Below are 16076 nucleotides of genomic sequence, written 5' to 3' on the forward strand. Positions count from 1 at the left end.
TGGTTGGCCGAAGGTTCTGATTCTGTGCTCTGTGACACCATAACAAATGTTCTCCAACATAATAAAAATATACTTTTAGAAGACAAATAAAACTATAAACTCAGAGGACACTTTGTTAGGTATCTCCTGTACCTAACAACGTGGCCACTGAGTGTATGTTTGTGATCTTCTGCTGTCGTAGCCCATTCACTTCAAAGTTTGACGTGTTGTGTGCTTAAAGATGCTCCACTGCACACCACCGCTGTAACACGTGATTATTTGAGTTACTGTCGCCTTCCTGTTAATTTACCAGTCTGGCCACTTCCCTCTTTAACAAGGCACTTTCACCTATAGTAATGCAGCTCAGTGGATGTTTATTTGTTTTTCGCACCATTCTCTGTAAACTCTCCATTGTGACCATTGTGCAGTTTCTGAGATACTCAAATCACCCTATCTGGTACCAACAACCAATCCATGATCAGTTAGATCACATTTCTTCCCCATTCTGATGTTTGGTTTGAACAACAACTGAACCCCTTGACCATGTCTGTGTGCTTTTATGCATTGAGTTGCTGTCAACATGATTGGCTGATAAGATCAGTAGTAAGCAGGCGTACAGGGGTACCTAATAAAGTAGCCACTGAGTGTACAATAATAACTTAAAACCATGTTACTTAAGTGGTAGATTAATATTTTGATTATAAGCATCTATTTTCAGCTGCTTTAATTGAACCACTAACTTACCATTTTCACTTATACAAAGGAACAATACAAAATCAAAATTAAAACAGCAATTGTATTTTACATGACTAATTACATTCAGCAATATGTAAATGAGTCAGAGTGGAAAATTAGGACTGAGAGACTTCTTCAAATTCAAAAAAAAATTTCAGGCCTACAGAAGGTCAGAAAATATGATGATATAAGTCAATTATCACTAATTCAAAACTGAAAAGCAAAACCAGAGGAAGTTTTATTTACCTTGCACTGTATAAAAGGACGCAGAAGAATAAAGATAGGGATTCTTGTTCTCACTATAAAGTCTATGAAATCCCACATGGCAAGACCTCCAACCTTCCGTAGTGCCATTTCTTTAACTTGTAAACTGAGCTTGTACCACTGGCTGCCCAAATGATGTTCAAAGCACACAAGGATCACCTTTAATGCTAACATAAGCAGGGTAATTAAAAAAGGTAAATCTGTAACTGAGAACTAATGAATAATTAGGTATATTTTATCCAGGATTAACAATATAGCTAATTGGGTTAAAATAAGGGATTAAATAAATAAATATGAATACTGAATATCATATTAAAATCAATAAAATTAAAAGTATAGTGTTTCTGTCCTTGAAATTCTCAATTAATTCTGCAAATACAGTATATGAAAATGTCAGTCAGTAGCATGCAGATATGCTCTTAAGTATTTACATTTATTTCAGCCAACCTAGTCATCAGTCCAATTTCTTGAGTTACACAAACTCTACAATCACTTTGTTGCTACTTACATGATATTCAATTCAAACATTGGTTGGTACATTATTTCTTGACTAGTATCTGTTCTATGTTAATTAACAAGTACAGACGGATGGTACAAACCTAAAATCATATTGAGTTCAGATATGGAAATATCTCAGTGGTAGTGACACATCCATTTGGCAATTAATATCACAAAAAGACAAAACATATTCTACAGATAAAGTCAACTTAAAGCTCTTCTTTTGTTATCTATCATTAAAACATGTGCTCTCCCACTTTACCCAAGTAAGCTGCTTGGCTTGTTGATTCGGTTAATCCTTCCCTCCGCAAGTCCTTTGCAGTATCCCCTGGAGTTGAACAATGTGCTGGAGAGTTCTCCAGCATGAAGTTTTTGCTACGGGAAGTACTGATGATTCGTGGTGGGAGAAGGATATTAATTACTGTCTGTAATAGCAGGAATACCTCAAGCTGCTCCAAGTTTGGGCTATCTATAGCAGAGAGGAATAACTGTGTTATTTAAAATATGAAAGAAATGTATCAGCATTCATATCAAGTTCAATTTCAAATCGTGAAGAATCAGCCTATTTTTTAGTAAATAGATGGAATTCTAATAGATAAATTTCTTTAATGTTGCTGTCCATTGCCTCTATCCCTTTACTGGCCTTTCTGCCTCCAGGCCTATTTGCTTCCACTGAAAAATTATGGTGACTATAAAAACCAACCAAACTAAGATTCATGATCTTAATTCATCATGGTAAGGTGCATAAGAATAACTCTTAAAGAGAATCATAGCAACTGACCTTTGCTCCCAGTTCCAACTGTTAGCACAAATGGTATCAGAAGGTTCAGAAGCATCCCTTCCCTTCTTTCTTGATTAGTGAATGGGGAAATCACATGGCTTAAAGGGAAATCTTCTTTCAAAGCCTTTCATTAAAAAAAAGATTATTTAGAACACTTCAAACAGTACTTCAATGTGTTCAGAATGAATTTTTGCTTTGATCTTTAGTTAATTATCTGGAAGTTTTAAGACATTTGAAATGTTTAATATCTACTTCAGATCAAGTCAAAATTGACTGATACTGTAGTTCAACTTAACAAATATTTTAGAAAACATTTCTGTTAATGCACATTTATAGTTCTGGAAATCAACATTGAAGAAATGCATTTTCTTTATTCAAGCCTTTAGCAGCATCATAATTAAGGTAATAGGAAACTGACAGACAGGATAACCCCTGCTCATTGAACAGACATGTATTGATTATGGTTCTCCCAACATTTGGATGCAGTTTGGGCAAAAAATACCTCAATCAATTACATAAATTTGTATAGTCATTTCTCTCTATGGTTTCTGTCATATTTATGACTGCAATTTGATGGACTCTAGGAAACCCCAGCAGAATAGGAGAGGAGAAGATGGCTGCGCAACGCAGCTCGCAGCGGCCACTCCAGTGGTGATGTCTGTTATTTGTCAAGTAGGGTGCCGTGCACAATCTTGATTTGATGGAGACGGACGTGAGAGCACAGAGGATGATCTGGTGAAACTTCTGAAATGCCTGCTTCACTGCTGCTGCTACTGTGTGATCCGAAATCTCCGGAGGGGAAGGCCCCGAGTCCTCGGCTTTGCTTGTTGCTCGGCAGCCGGAGCAGGGTCAAAGCACTCGGCAGAGGATGGTGCTCAGAAGATGGTGTGTCAAAGGGCTGGTTGGAAGCTCTAAGTTTTCAGACGGACTCAGAGTCCACTGCGGTCGGGTGCTTCCAATGGTGCTGCATTGGCAAGTTTGCAGCGCTTGGAGGTTCATGGCAGGGAGAGTTTCTCCCTTCTACCGTCTGCGTGAGATGATGAGTCTATCGGAACTTTGAGACTTTTTTTTTACCGTGCCCATGGTCTGCTCTTTATCAAATTACGGTATTGCTTTGCACTGTTGTAACTATATGTTATAATTATGTGGTTTTGTCAGTTTTAGTCTTGGTTTGTCCTGTGTTTCTCGTGATATCATTCTGGAGGAACATTATATCATTTTTTAATGCATGCATTTCTAAATGACAATAAGCGAGAACTGAGTGTCCTCATAATCTAATCTAAATATTATCTTCATGACATTTATCAACAAAATGAACATACCTGAATTTGTAAAGCAACAAGTCTAACGACAGCTGTGCTGAAGGGCAGTGGAGGAGAAAGGTATGGACTCAGGTGCAGAAGAGGGAGACCGTCAGCAACACTTGATGGTCCAACAACACCCATTACCTAGGGATAATCAATCAGCGAATCAAGTTTCACTGTGATGAATCAGACAAATAACACTTCCTGAAATCTTCCTTAGCTTATAACATCTCTGAAAATCTATCCCAGGCCCAGCATATTGATGCAGTTACAAAGAAGGCACAACAGTGGCTATATTTCATTAGGATTTCAGGAGGTTTGCCATGTCACAAATTTCTACAGATGTACCATGGAGAGCATTCTAACTGGCTGGTATAGGGGAGGGGTATTGCACAGGAACGAAACAAGCTGCAGAAAGCTCCATCATGGTCACTAGCCTCCAGGACATCTTCAAGGAGTGATGCCTCAAAAAGGTGGCATCCATTATTAAGAACTCCCATCACCCAGGACATGCCCTCTTCTCATTGCTACCATTAGAGAGGAGGTACAAGAACCTGAAGGGACACAATCAACAATTCAGGACTAGCTTCTTCCCCTCTTCTGTCAGGTTCCTGAATGGACATTGAACTCTACCTCACTACTTTCCTTTTACTCTTCTACACTACTTGTCTAACTTTATATATCTGTATACACACACTTCTTACTGTAATTTTACAGCTTTTATTACTATGCATTGCAATGTACTGCTGCCGCAAAACAACAAATTTCACGACATATGCCTGTGATACTAAACCTGATTCGCATTCTGATAACTAACAAAATCTGAGTATTTTCATTCTATATTAAGCTATATATTATGACTGGAGTGCTCTTCATAAACTACTCTGTTTAATATTTTCACTTTGACGTGCTGAAGGAAGTGCACTTGTTTTAAGTTTTTTCTTGAAAGAACAACCAAATACAAAACCCACAATTGAGTCTCAGATGTAGTTTGCCTGTTTAAATACCTCAACTGTTCAGATAGCTCTAAAGAATGATCTCAGAGAGGTCAAAGGCAGGGCTGCAATGACAATTCCCATAACCCTCATGAAGTTTGACAAAGTTGGGAACAAAATTGCCCACAACTAGCACTACAGCTCCATCATCAGTCACTCTTGTATACCATTTATAAGGATCTCTGGCAAAGGTTTCTTTGATCACACCTTCTGACTATAAATAGCTCTGCTATCGAGAAAGGCAAAGCTACTAGGCAAATGGAAGCAGCACTATTTGTAAGTTCTTCTACACACCAAACTGGTGAAACCCTGCAACTACATACTCAAATACAGTGTGAAAGTATCTTCGATACATAAACTGCAGCAGGTCAAGATGACCTGAAAATAAGACAAGTAGTGAGAGTCAATAAATATTGGCCTCGCTGGCTGTGCAACACCCGTAACACAATTGTCTCAGCATCCTGGTACTGAGTACAGAAAATAAAGCTCCCAAGGTGGTTTCCAAAATCAGTCTCCCTGACTAATGGTCAACAGCCGAGTAAATGGAATTGAAAAGATAGGATTGAAGGGGAAAAATAATTAGATTCTTCCAAGTATCAACTTTATTCACCTTATATATTTACAAGTATTAGGAACTTGATATAGTGTGTTGGCATGACATGCAACCACAAACAACATCATTCAACAATAATGAAGAATTACATAAAAAATAAAGTGCAGATTTGGCATAAAGTGTGCATAATTAAAATCATGGTATTTACAATGTAAAGATCATTTTAAAAGTGGTTTAAAGTGTTTGAAGTGCAGTTCAGTGCTGATGTAAAGAGGAGAATGGGGGCAGGGGCTAACTGGAATGGTTGATCAGATTAACTGCCTGGAGGAAATATTTAAGATGGTGTGAAGCTTTTGTAGCTCAGCAGCACTTTCCAGAATGGAACTTTTGGGAAAAGCAGTTTGTAGGGTGGATAGCGTCTGCAGTGATTTTTCCTGCTCGCTTATTTTGTCACATACAAGTCCTGCAGTGATGGTAGACTGTAGCCAATAAACTTTTCTGCTGACCCAACAGTTCGCAGCAGTTTTGTATATTGTGAAAGGATATCGCACCAAACCAGACGTTAATGGCTGATATGAGCATGTTCTCTATGATGGCAGTGTAGAATTGCTCCAGTATGTTCTAGGGAAGATGGAATCTTATCATCTGCCACAACAAGTATATCCTCTGCTGAGCCTTTTTGTTAATGAAGGAGATATATTCTTCCACATGTGGTGCTGTGAAATAACGATGCCCAGGAACAAGAGGTGGGTAACTGCCATTGTGCAGTCATTGAAATACATTTCCCCATTGATTTCTTCCCAGAAAAATCTTGCTAGGAGGCAAATATATGAAAATCAGTAACTTGATACCTCACTTAAGTCTTCATCCTTCTAATGCAAAATTCATATTGTGAATCTAATGCCAACAAAGAGGAGAGAAATGCAAATATTTTCTCATTTCACTTGAGTGTTGACAAGAAGGGCCAAATATAGAATGCAACTAGTAGCTCAATAAAAATTGATCAGAATGGATGGATTGAAAATTAAGCTTGGTCTTTTGATCTGTGCAGTTGAGTGCTTGACAGGTGATGCCTTCCTATAATGTATCACTGCAAGAGCTTTACTCACATAGAGGTAGTCAAAGTTGGTTAAATCCCAGTGCTTACATTGTACTCACCAAATTAACACAGACATTAATCAATGACCTAAGATGTGGCAGGAATGAAATGATCGGCTGTCGCTGAAGTGTTAAGCAAATCCCTTCTATTAAACTGCTGGCAGCTTCCCATTCCACCTGGCGCCTGAACAGACAAAATGGAGTTTAACCAGAACCTGATAAAATATCACAATACTTCAAGCTACTTTGTTGGTTAAAAACTGGATGACCTAACATTGGTTTCACTGTGATAAATATTTCATAAGTTTATCTTAATGCTTTTCATTTCTTGATTTGCAGTCTCAGTGAATTCTAATATGATTGACTTGATGACATCACTTCCTGGATTTCAGAAACTGGCATGATTTAATGTCTGGCACAATGATGACAGTAAGAACATCATGCCATGGAAAGTACTAGCTTTTGATAAATGGGAACAATTTATCTATTTATTTAGTAACAGCCCCTTCAGGTGAATAAGACCACACTGTCCAATTACACCATGTGACCAGTTGACCTACTAACCTACACGACTTTGGAAAGTGGTAGAAAACTGGAGCTTCCAGATGAAACCCACATGGTCACACAGACTGCAAGAACTCCTTACAGACAGTGGTGGGAACTGAACCCAGCTCGCTGGCACTGTAAGTGTTACACTAACCGGTATGCTACTATGCTGCCCTAATTCCAGGCCAATGAGTTTGGTTCTGCTAAGCCAAACTTCCTGAACTTAACATGTCTGTCATTCACAAACTATCCAACTGAAGTATTACACATGCAAGATACAGTATATGCAAATGTTTATATCCAACTGGTTAAAGTAATGTATTTATACAAAAAGCCAGTCACAAAGAAGTAAAAGAAAAAGAAAGAAAACTAGTTATTTCTTGCTGCCTTTCTCTTGGCTGTGTATCTTGGCTCTCTTCAAAAGTAGGAACTCAATCTAGAAATAAACACTAATAGTGGAGAAGATCAAATTAGTCTACATTAAAGTCCACTGTGTCAAAGTTTGAGCTGATGTGCTTATGTGTATATTAGCAGAACCAAAATTACTGGCCTGGAACTTGTGACTGGTTGTGAAGACCCGACAAATTCTATGATGTGGATTTGTTCTTTCTTGACATTAGTTGCTGCCAGATAGCCATTCTAGGTAACCTTGGGCATCCAGCAGGTGATGTCATCAAGGAGGCTTAAAATGCCCACCTCAGTGAAGAATTCACCACAACAACAAATCAATTTTGAATTTAATTTTATATTAAATACTTTATGATTGGGATGGACTCTAGATTAAAATAGAACATCAGTTCATGTTATGGTCACCAAAAATTTGAGAGACCTAGATGTATGTGGAAGAAAAAGTCCAACTGTGTTCTCTGCACTACATTCTCAACTATATTCCCCAATATTTATTAAGTAACAAATCAATTTACCGTAAAGTCGGCATCTTGTGAATCTTATTGAACATTCGATCTAATCGCTTTAAGATTAAAATGAGAGCTGGCCGCACAGCTTCTGTCGTCCAATCAGTGACTGGAAGCATTTCCATAATGTATCTTCGAAGTCCATGGCTCTCCATAGTTTGCGTGTCATATGGTGCCAGCTTCAGAAGGGAATGCGCTATTTCGGCCAGCCTAAGAGGCAAATTACATCACATTTTTTATAAAAGCACAAAATAACATAACTGTTGATTAAAGAAGTTTAACTTTTCTATCACAGGAAATACATTAATTTTCGACTTTCAAACTGCAGAAGGCATTAAGACCAATGAAGATAACCGCAGACACTGGTAAGATATACCAAGATCTGTCATGATATCCTTTATATGTCTTTTTATGTATTGCAATGTTCAGTAATATAAACAAGATTAAAGAATACATGAAACAGAATATAGGATGCTCTTTGTAATACAATTTGCTGCTCCTGGAATTTACTCGCTCTTAAGGAATCGCAGACCTTTTAACACATGGTATATTCAATCTATCAATTTATGTGGTGGGTGCCTGGAATACACGAACTGGGGTGGTGGTTGATGTAAAAAAGATCAAAGAAATGTTTTAAGCAGCAGCCTTTTGACAGCCAATGCACTTCCTCTGAAGAAGCAAGCATTCAAACTCTTCGTTATCTTGGCACAACTGGTGAAATAGTCTGCTATTTAATGGATGAGCTTTAATTTTGTTGATAGCAGATATTACACGAGTTATGCTTGAAAAAAGTTGCTGACTGAGGTTTTTGGTTGTGAGGTGTTGATGAATTACACAATGGATTGCAAAAAGACTTGGAATTTCTTTTCTCATAAATGCTACAAAACCAGCATGGTGAGCTGTCATATATGGTGCTCTACCTGTTGCACAAATAATCATGTTCCTAATCAAAATACTTCTATCATCAATGTACATCTTGAGCTTGTTGTAGACTGATTCTCGTGATAGTTGTTTTTAACTTTTTACAAAACAGGATCTCTTCATAATCTTTTCCAGTTCTGATAAACTGTACATATGCTATTAGCAATGCCTCATTGTCTCACATAGTTGACTCATCCAGTTGTGTCCTAAACACTGTTTTTTGTGGCCCTGTGCATGGTTGATACTCAATGCCTTCACTCATTTCATCAATACAATGAGCTACAGAGTTATTACTCAGAGAAATTGATTTTAAGATACTTGTATCCATTTTGAGAACAGTGGTAAGCACTTCTGATACAGCAGACATTATCAATCTTTCACCAATTGTATGAGATTTTCCACAATTTGCTATCATTTTGGAAATGTTATAAGAAGCAATGAGACCACTATCAAGGTCATTTTTAGCTCTCTTGGCCAATAACTCGAGTGTGCAATGCTTTTCAAATGCTTCTTTCATCTTCTGTAACTCAGTAATCTCATAAATAGCCTTTTCAGGGTGTCTTTTACGGAAGCGTTCCTGCAATGTTGATAGTTTCATGGCTTCATTAGACAGTACAGTATTACAAATAAGACATATGGGGCGTCGCTGATCTGACAGGAATGGAATAAAACCATATTTCAGGTATGTAACATTGTATTGATGCATTCCCTGTAGTTTCTGTTTCTTAGCAGAATTAAAATTCAAGGCTTCACTGCCTGCAGACTTAAAGAGATTGTGACATACATATTTATCCATCATTGACGATGCTAGATTAAACTAAAATATTAACACAAACTAGGAATGCCTATTGGATGCTGATGATGGCAGTGAGTTGACACGGATGGAACGATGGTAGCAGCACGCAAGGAAATGGCAAGGTGAAGATGAAGACGGTCACAACAGCGAAAATTACATTGACAAGGATTCCCATTGGAATCCGAATGTTAGTCCGGATAGAGCTGGTGCTCGGCAAGCTACCTTTACACTATTCTAGATAATGCGAGTGACCAATCACGTAAGGTCTCATAATCCCCAAAGACAGTTCTTAACTGCACATATGAAGCCGAGGTTGCTTTGGACACCTCAAACAGAATCCTCGGGGTCGGCAAGTTCACTGATTGGCTCTACTTCACCATTTGGTTCTAGCCAGCACTTTATCATTGTGCAACCTGTTTTCTGTAGGTCTGCAGAGAAAGTTGAGAGGGTGTACTTTACTTACCAACTGTTAAATTGCATGAACTTGTTCTGTTAAGGGGAACTGTTGGGCACTTGGTTGCTAATTTATGCATCCTCAATAATGTCTGTTTGGTTGTTAAGGTCGGACGAGATTGCTGAGTTTCAGATGCATTGTGACGATGAATGCTCTCCACCTGCAGAGCTATGGTCTTTCCTGTGTTCCAGTGTCTTATCCTTTTTTTTCGGAAGTGCCTGCTCTACTAATGGTTGGTTAGGTCTCGTGTCTCAAGTTAGGGTGCCGCTTACCGCCAACCCCCCAAAACTTCTTGAACGCTCCCCTGATGACTTCTATTTTCCCCAACAACCCCTTAGGACACGTGACCATCCCCACTGGGAATCACTGCTTTAAAGTAATACCTCATATGTGACTTCACATCAAGAAGTTCAAAAGCAGTGACCCTTGGCTCTCCAGCCATATTCTGCAGAATTTTCAACCTTGAGCCACAGTGCTTGAAGAACTCAGTGCAAATATTTAAGAGTGACTCCCGAGGTCTGCGGAATTCCTCTCTTGCTATGCGTTCATCCAGTTCTTCAGTTGGAAGACTCTGGCCCTCTTCCAACAAATGTAGGTTATCTCTGCAGATAAACAACAGTATTATTTTCTATAACAATTCAACATCATCAGTAATCAATAAAAATAATTAACTAATAATTCATTAACTATAAAGAAAACAAAATCCTGCCAGCTCTCATGGAATGTGATCAAACAGCTACCAACAGTATGAGAACTACAATAATTCAAGTATCCCACTGGTTGCTGACTAATTTCCACAGAACATCGGCTAATGGAATAGGTAGGTGATGAAATTCCATGCACAGAGTGTGAATTGATGCACTTTGGTTGGGACAGAGACACAATATATTTAAATGAAATTATTTTAAAAGGGGTGTAAATCTTTGAAAATGGCAGGACAGATTAATACTTTATGCAAAAATGGGTTTACAAACATCACAATTGCGAAGAAAATTGTGGTAAACCTACGTAAAAATATTGGTTCAGATGAAGACACAAAAACAAGAGATGCTGCAGATGCTGAAGGTCCAGAGCAACATACACAAAATGATGTAAGAACTCAGCAGGTCAGGCAGTTGACATTTCATGCTGAGATCCTTCATGAGTACTGAAAAGAGGAAGGTGAAATAAGCAAGAATGAAAAGAGGGGGGCGAGGAAGGAGTAGTAGCTGGTAGGTGATAGGTGAAACCAAGTGAGGGGCAAGGTGAGTGGGTGGGGGAGGGAAATGAAGTAAGGTCAGATTCCTTCTTCAGCCCTTTACCTTTCCACCTATCACCTCCTAGCTTCTTTCTTGTTGCTCTGGTTCAGGTGAAGAATTGCTTTCAAATATGAACAACACTCCTTGGGATTACTCTTAAGTGTTTAAACCAGGGGTTCCAAATCTGGGGTCCATGGACCCCTTGCTAAATGGTATTGGTCCATGGCATAAAACAGGTTGAGAACCCCTGGCATAAACACAAGAAGGTGGAATTTGTGATCAAACATAAATATTTTAAAAACGGACAGCTTAGATGGAGTAAATAAAAAGTAAATTTCCACAGGTTGAAGGAGCTCATCAAGATGCCACAGAGTTAAGAGAGTCCAACACCAAAACCAAACAACACCAAAGCTGGCATTTTGGCCCACCACATCCAAGCCAACTTTTTAATTCTATCTACACCAATTCCATTTGTCCACATGGGGACCATATCTTTCTGTGCCTTATCTAAGTTGACCAAAGCAAAAGGACATGAAGAAAGAGTTATTGGAAGTGAACAGTTACAAATTGGATATCCTAATAGGACAATGGAAATAAACTCAACAGTAACACTTAATAGGAACTGAATGACTATCTATTAGACAAACGTATTGCAGTGATATGACATAAGTGTTACTGAAAGAGTTGTTGCAACTAGAAAGGTCAGACTGATTCCTTTTTTTCATGCTGAATCATTTCATAGTTCTCTATGGTAGGGAGCAGAATAAATAGTTTACCCTCGGTAAACCTCACATCACTAAGCATTTTTTTTTAGATAATATTGGAGCCATTTGTTCTAAGATTTATATATTAGTCACATTACTTCAAAACTTTGCTCAGTTTCAGATTTAAATTTCAGTTGGGATTGACACCTTGAAGCTGGAAGGAACAACAGAGGCTGTCATCGCTAAATATTTCAAAGCAGTGTACTTCTCCATATCTTCCCTTTTGCTTCAGTCTGTGGTGAACTTAAAGTCCTACTGTTAGACATGCCAATTTGTTGAATTTTCTTTTGCTTGTAATGCCAATTTTTTCTGAAACAGTGATGTCATTAAAGAGCTATTCAAAAATGAGGAAAATATATACAGCAGGATTCATCCCAAAAGAACAACTTGATCCTCTGCTGTTTCCATACACTAGGTAGCTTGCAACACAGCAACACTTTACATCATAATCTTCAGACCAGTGACAAAAACCCACAATTACCATCTTTGTTCTAAATATAGCAGTACGTTATTCTTCAACCATAACTCGCTATAGATTTTTGAACTTACATTTGTCCCAAAAATAGTAAAATTACAAAGCTATTACATTTGGGAAATGCATTTTCTTTTTGTTTTTTTATTGTGTTCTTTATGCTTATTGTGTTTGTTTTAAGTGCTGTATCAGATCCAGAGCAACAATCATTTTGTCCCCTTTTACCCTTGTGTACTGAAGAATGACAATAAACAATCTTGAATCTTAAATTTTGAAATCTTTTCGATCTATATTCAATGAGAGAATAATTGAACATTTAAGGAAAGTTAAAGAGATGCGCAAGATAGCTTACAAGTTGACCAACACACCAACTTTTTTGTGCACTTAACAAAAGTTAATGTGTGCATTTTACTAGGCATTACCTAAAGCTTCATAATTGGTTAGGCAGCTGAATAATGAGTAGAATAATAGACTTGTATTCAAGTTAGAAGTAGTGGTGCCTCTCAAGAATCTGGTCTAGGCCTTAACTATCCATGTGTTTATTAATGACTTAGTCTTGCTAATAACATGATGTGGCATAATGTTGACAGGACCATACAATTACAAAAAAGATATTGAGAATGGGTCACGTTAAATGAATTAAAACAAGCAATTCTGTAGTCATCCAAATTGAACTAGTAATGGCTAGATCCAAATATCTCTAAACAACTTAATGTTATGAACAGAGAGGGCCCGGCCCAGGGATTTTAGGGACTACATTCATAGATGATTATGGGGTAATAGAAATGTATGTCTTGTATGTGAAAGTTTTGAACAGAAATGTGAAGAGGTTTTGCTACAGAACTGTTCTTACACCGGTCTAAGAACACTAAATACAGTGCTGGGCAATCTACCACTGATCAGAGAGCACTGGACGTGCAACTGTGATTCAACAGAATACTATCAGGATTTCAAGGACTGAGTTTCTGGGATAAATTATACACTATATTTGTAAACCCTGTAATATAAAAGGTGAAGGAATTTTTGACTTGATTTTTATAGAGTTTTTTTAAAGAATTGATGAGTTGACAAAAAGTAGTTTTACCTCTGGAGGAAGCCAGGAAAAATAAAATATTTCTTATTAATTTATTAATAAAATAAAATATATTACAATATTTCTGATTGCCAACTGCTTTAGGCTCAAGGATCATAAATCCCTCTTAGACAACGATGACTATGTTCTTTGGACTAATCTTTAAAATGAGATCATGGAAAAGTATCTCAGGAAAAACAAACTAGATTGATGAAAATTACAGTGTAGGAGACTATCAGTCCATTGCTTGCACAGATTGCAAGGTGACAAACAGAATATGTAAAAATGATCATAGATTCTTCCTGACCTTGTGTTGACTCCTCCAGACATGGCATGGTTGGCTGTTGGAGCTCCTCTGTGACCTTGGTCAGACCTGCTCATCTGAGGAGCCGTCATTGGCCTGTACCGAATGCAGGGAAGAAACCAACACACATTACACAAAGTCAAATAATGCCTCTTTTTAAGTCAATGTCATTTCATTGATCCAATTACTAATAATAAAACAATCTTAACTGCAAAAATATTTAATTTTAGTTTTTGTTCCAGTCTAATATAGTTGACATCAGTTCAGAATTTTGCTGAGTTTAGGATTTAATTACCAATTGGGATTGACATCCTGAGGTGGAAGGAACAGCAATCACTGTCATTGTCAAATATTTAAAACCTTCCCTTTTGCCTCAGTGATATGCATAGAATCTATTACTTAAGGTATGTTTAAAATACGAAGTAATATATTAAAATGTATAAATTCCTTCACCATTGTATGTTTCCTTCAGAAGAACATGACACATTATTAACCAGGCTAAAAAAACTGTACAAGCAAAGGATCACACATCAAAGTTGCTGGTGAACGCAGCAGGCCAGGCAGCATCTCCAGGAAGAGGCATAGTCGACGTTTCAGGCTGAGACCCTTTGTCAGGATTCTGACGAAGGGTGTTGGCCTGAAACATCGACTGTGCCTTTTCCTGGAGATGCTGCCTGGCCTGCTGCGTTCACCAGCAACTTTGATGTGTGTTGCTTGAATTTCCAGCATCTGCAGAATTCCTGTTGTTTACAAGCAAAGGATTATCTTTTCTTCATTACCGGGTGAGCGATTCAACACTGTACAACAGAGCTTGTATAGATGTAGCAAGTGAAGCAATGGCAGTGATTTCATCCCGTGCTGCAGATGCTGACTCCAATTCAAAAGTTTGTTTCTTTAGTTTCTGTAGGTAACAAGGTACTAGTGCTTCGAGAACCATCAGCATTTGCAGACTGTGGAACAAAACAGGATCATTAAACCAAACAAGACATCTTCCTTGACAATCATCAAAGATCATTTATTCAATTGTTGGCAATGGATTAGTTTACAGCATTGATAATTGTGAAATTTAAGTTCAATCTCAGCAAACACAAGCTCATACATTTTCATTACAGTTTGGAATTGACTGATGTGTGACGGTAGGTTAGCTCGATGGGGAAGAATAGGAGAGTCAAGGGTTGTGAGGAACAAACAAAAATGTGTTGAAACTAAGATCAAATCAGCACGATATTAAAAGGTGAAACTGACACACAGGGCCACATGGTCTATGGCGTGTGTGTTGCTCTGGTTTTCCAACATCTGCAGAATCTCTTGTTTTCATAAAATATGGTTACTGCTACAAGGGGCGATTGATAAGTTCGTGGCCTAGGGTGGAAGGAGTCAATTTTAGAAAATCTAGCACATTTATTTTTCAACATAGTCCCCTCCTGCATTTACACACTTAGTCCAGCAGTTGTGGAGCATACAGATCTTGGACCTACAGAAAGTGCCCACAGTAGGGGTGATTGACAAGTTCATGGCCTGAGGTGGAAGGAGATGAGTAAAACAACTCCCATTACATGCACATACAGTTCAACTGTTTGAGTGATAATGCAGAAAGTTTGAAGTTAATAGCTCATCTCCTTCTACCTTAGGCCACGAACTTATCAATGACCCCCAATGAGTTATTAACCTCAAACTTTCTGCATAATCACTCAAAGATTTCAACCACATGTGCGTGTTAACAAGAGCTGTACAACTCATCTCCTTCTACCTTAGGCCACGAACTTGTCAATTACCCCTGCTGTGGACCCTTTCTGGAGGTCCAAGATCCGTATGCTCCATGACTGCCGGACTGTGTGTGTAAATGTAGGAGGGGACTATGTTGAAAAATAAATGTGCTAGATTTTCTAAAACTCACTCCTTCTACCAGAGGCCACGAACTTATCAATCACTCCTCGTATTTCATACGCTCCAAAGCAACTCAATAAGCATAGCTGGCTGATTCACGTCCATGCTCATAAAGCTGCAACAGAACCACATTAATGCCCATTAAAACTGATACTCCAGCAGTGAGATTTTCAGAATCTAAAAGGCAAAATATAATAGTGAATCTCTAAACTCTTTTTGTTTTCATAAAAACTATTAGGAAATGGTGTGATTATGTGTGATGTAATGACATAACTACAAGATTTGTTCCTATGAAACAACCACTGACAGGCTCAATTTGCTTTTCTTTATAACAAACAGGATTTTACAGTATTTTGATAGAAATTGTTAATGAACAATATATATAGTACATAAAGGCTGACTGTTTTCCGCTATAATACAGCCACAATGGATAGGGATAGGACTGGTATGTGGGATTGACACAGATTGTGCATTTTGCCTTCCACAGAAGCTGCCTGATCT

At 38.0% G+C, this 16076-nt stretch overlaps 1 protein-coding gene across 8 annotated transcripts in view; it reads right to left on the bottom strand.

Moving 5' to 3' along the window:
* LOC134348442 (protein unc-80 homolog) overlaps positions 1-16076 on the bottom strand; it is a 238655-nt gene that overhangs the window by 27022 nt on the left and 195557 nt on the right. For all 8 annotated transcript variants that reach the window (XM_063051833.1, XM_063051834.1, XM_063051828.1 and 5 more), the window contains 9 exons: positions 14468-14638; positions 13692-13784; positions 10222-10440; positions 7677-7877; positions 6268-6391; positions 3580-3705; positions 2258-2381; positions 1739-1945; positions 961-1145 (listed from right to left, as the gene is read on the bottom strand). In XM_063051833.1, the coding sequence (XP_062907903.1) occupies positions 961-1145; positions 1739-1945; positions 2258-2381; positions 3580-3705; positions 6268-6391; positions 7677-7877; positions 10222-10440; positions 13692-13784; positions 14468-14638 (1450 nt within the window). The remainder of the gene's footprint in view (positions 1-960; positions 1146-1738; positions 1946-2257; positions 2382-3579; positions 3706-6267; positions 6392-7676; positions 7878-10221; positions 10441-13691; positions 13785-14467; positions 14639-16076) is intronic.

The sequence above is a fragment of the Mobula hypostoma genome, chromosome 6 (genome assembly GCF_963921235.1).
Source record: "Mobula hypostoma chromosome 6, sMobHyp1.1, whole genome shotgun sequence".
NCBI classification, from domain to species: Eukaryota; Metazoa; Chordata; class Chondrichthyes; order Myliobatiformes; family Myliobatidae; genus Mobula; species Mobula hypostoma.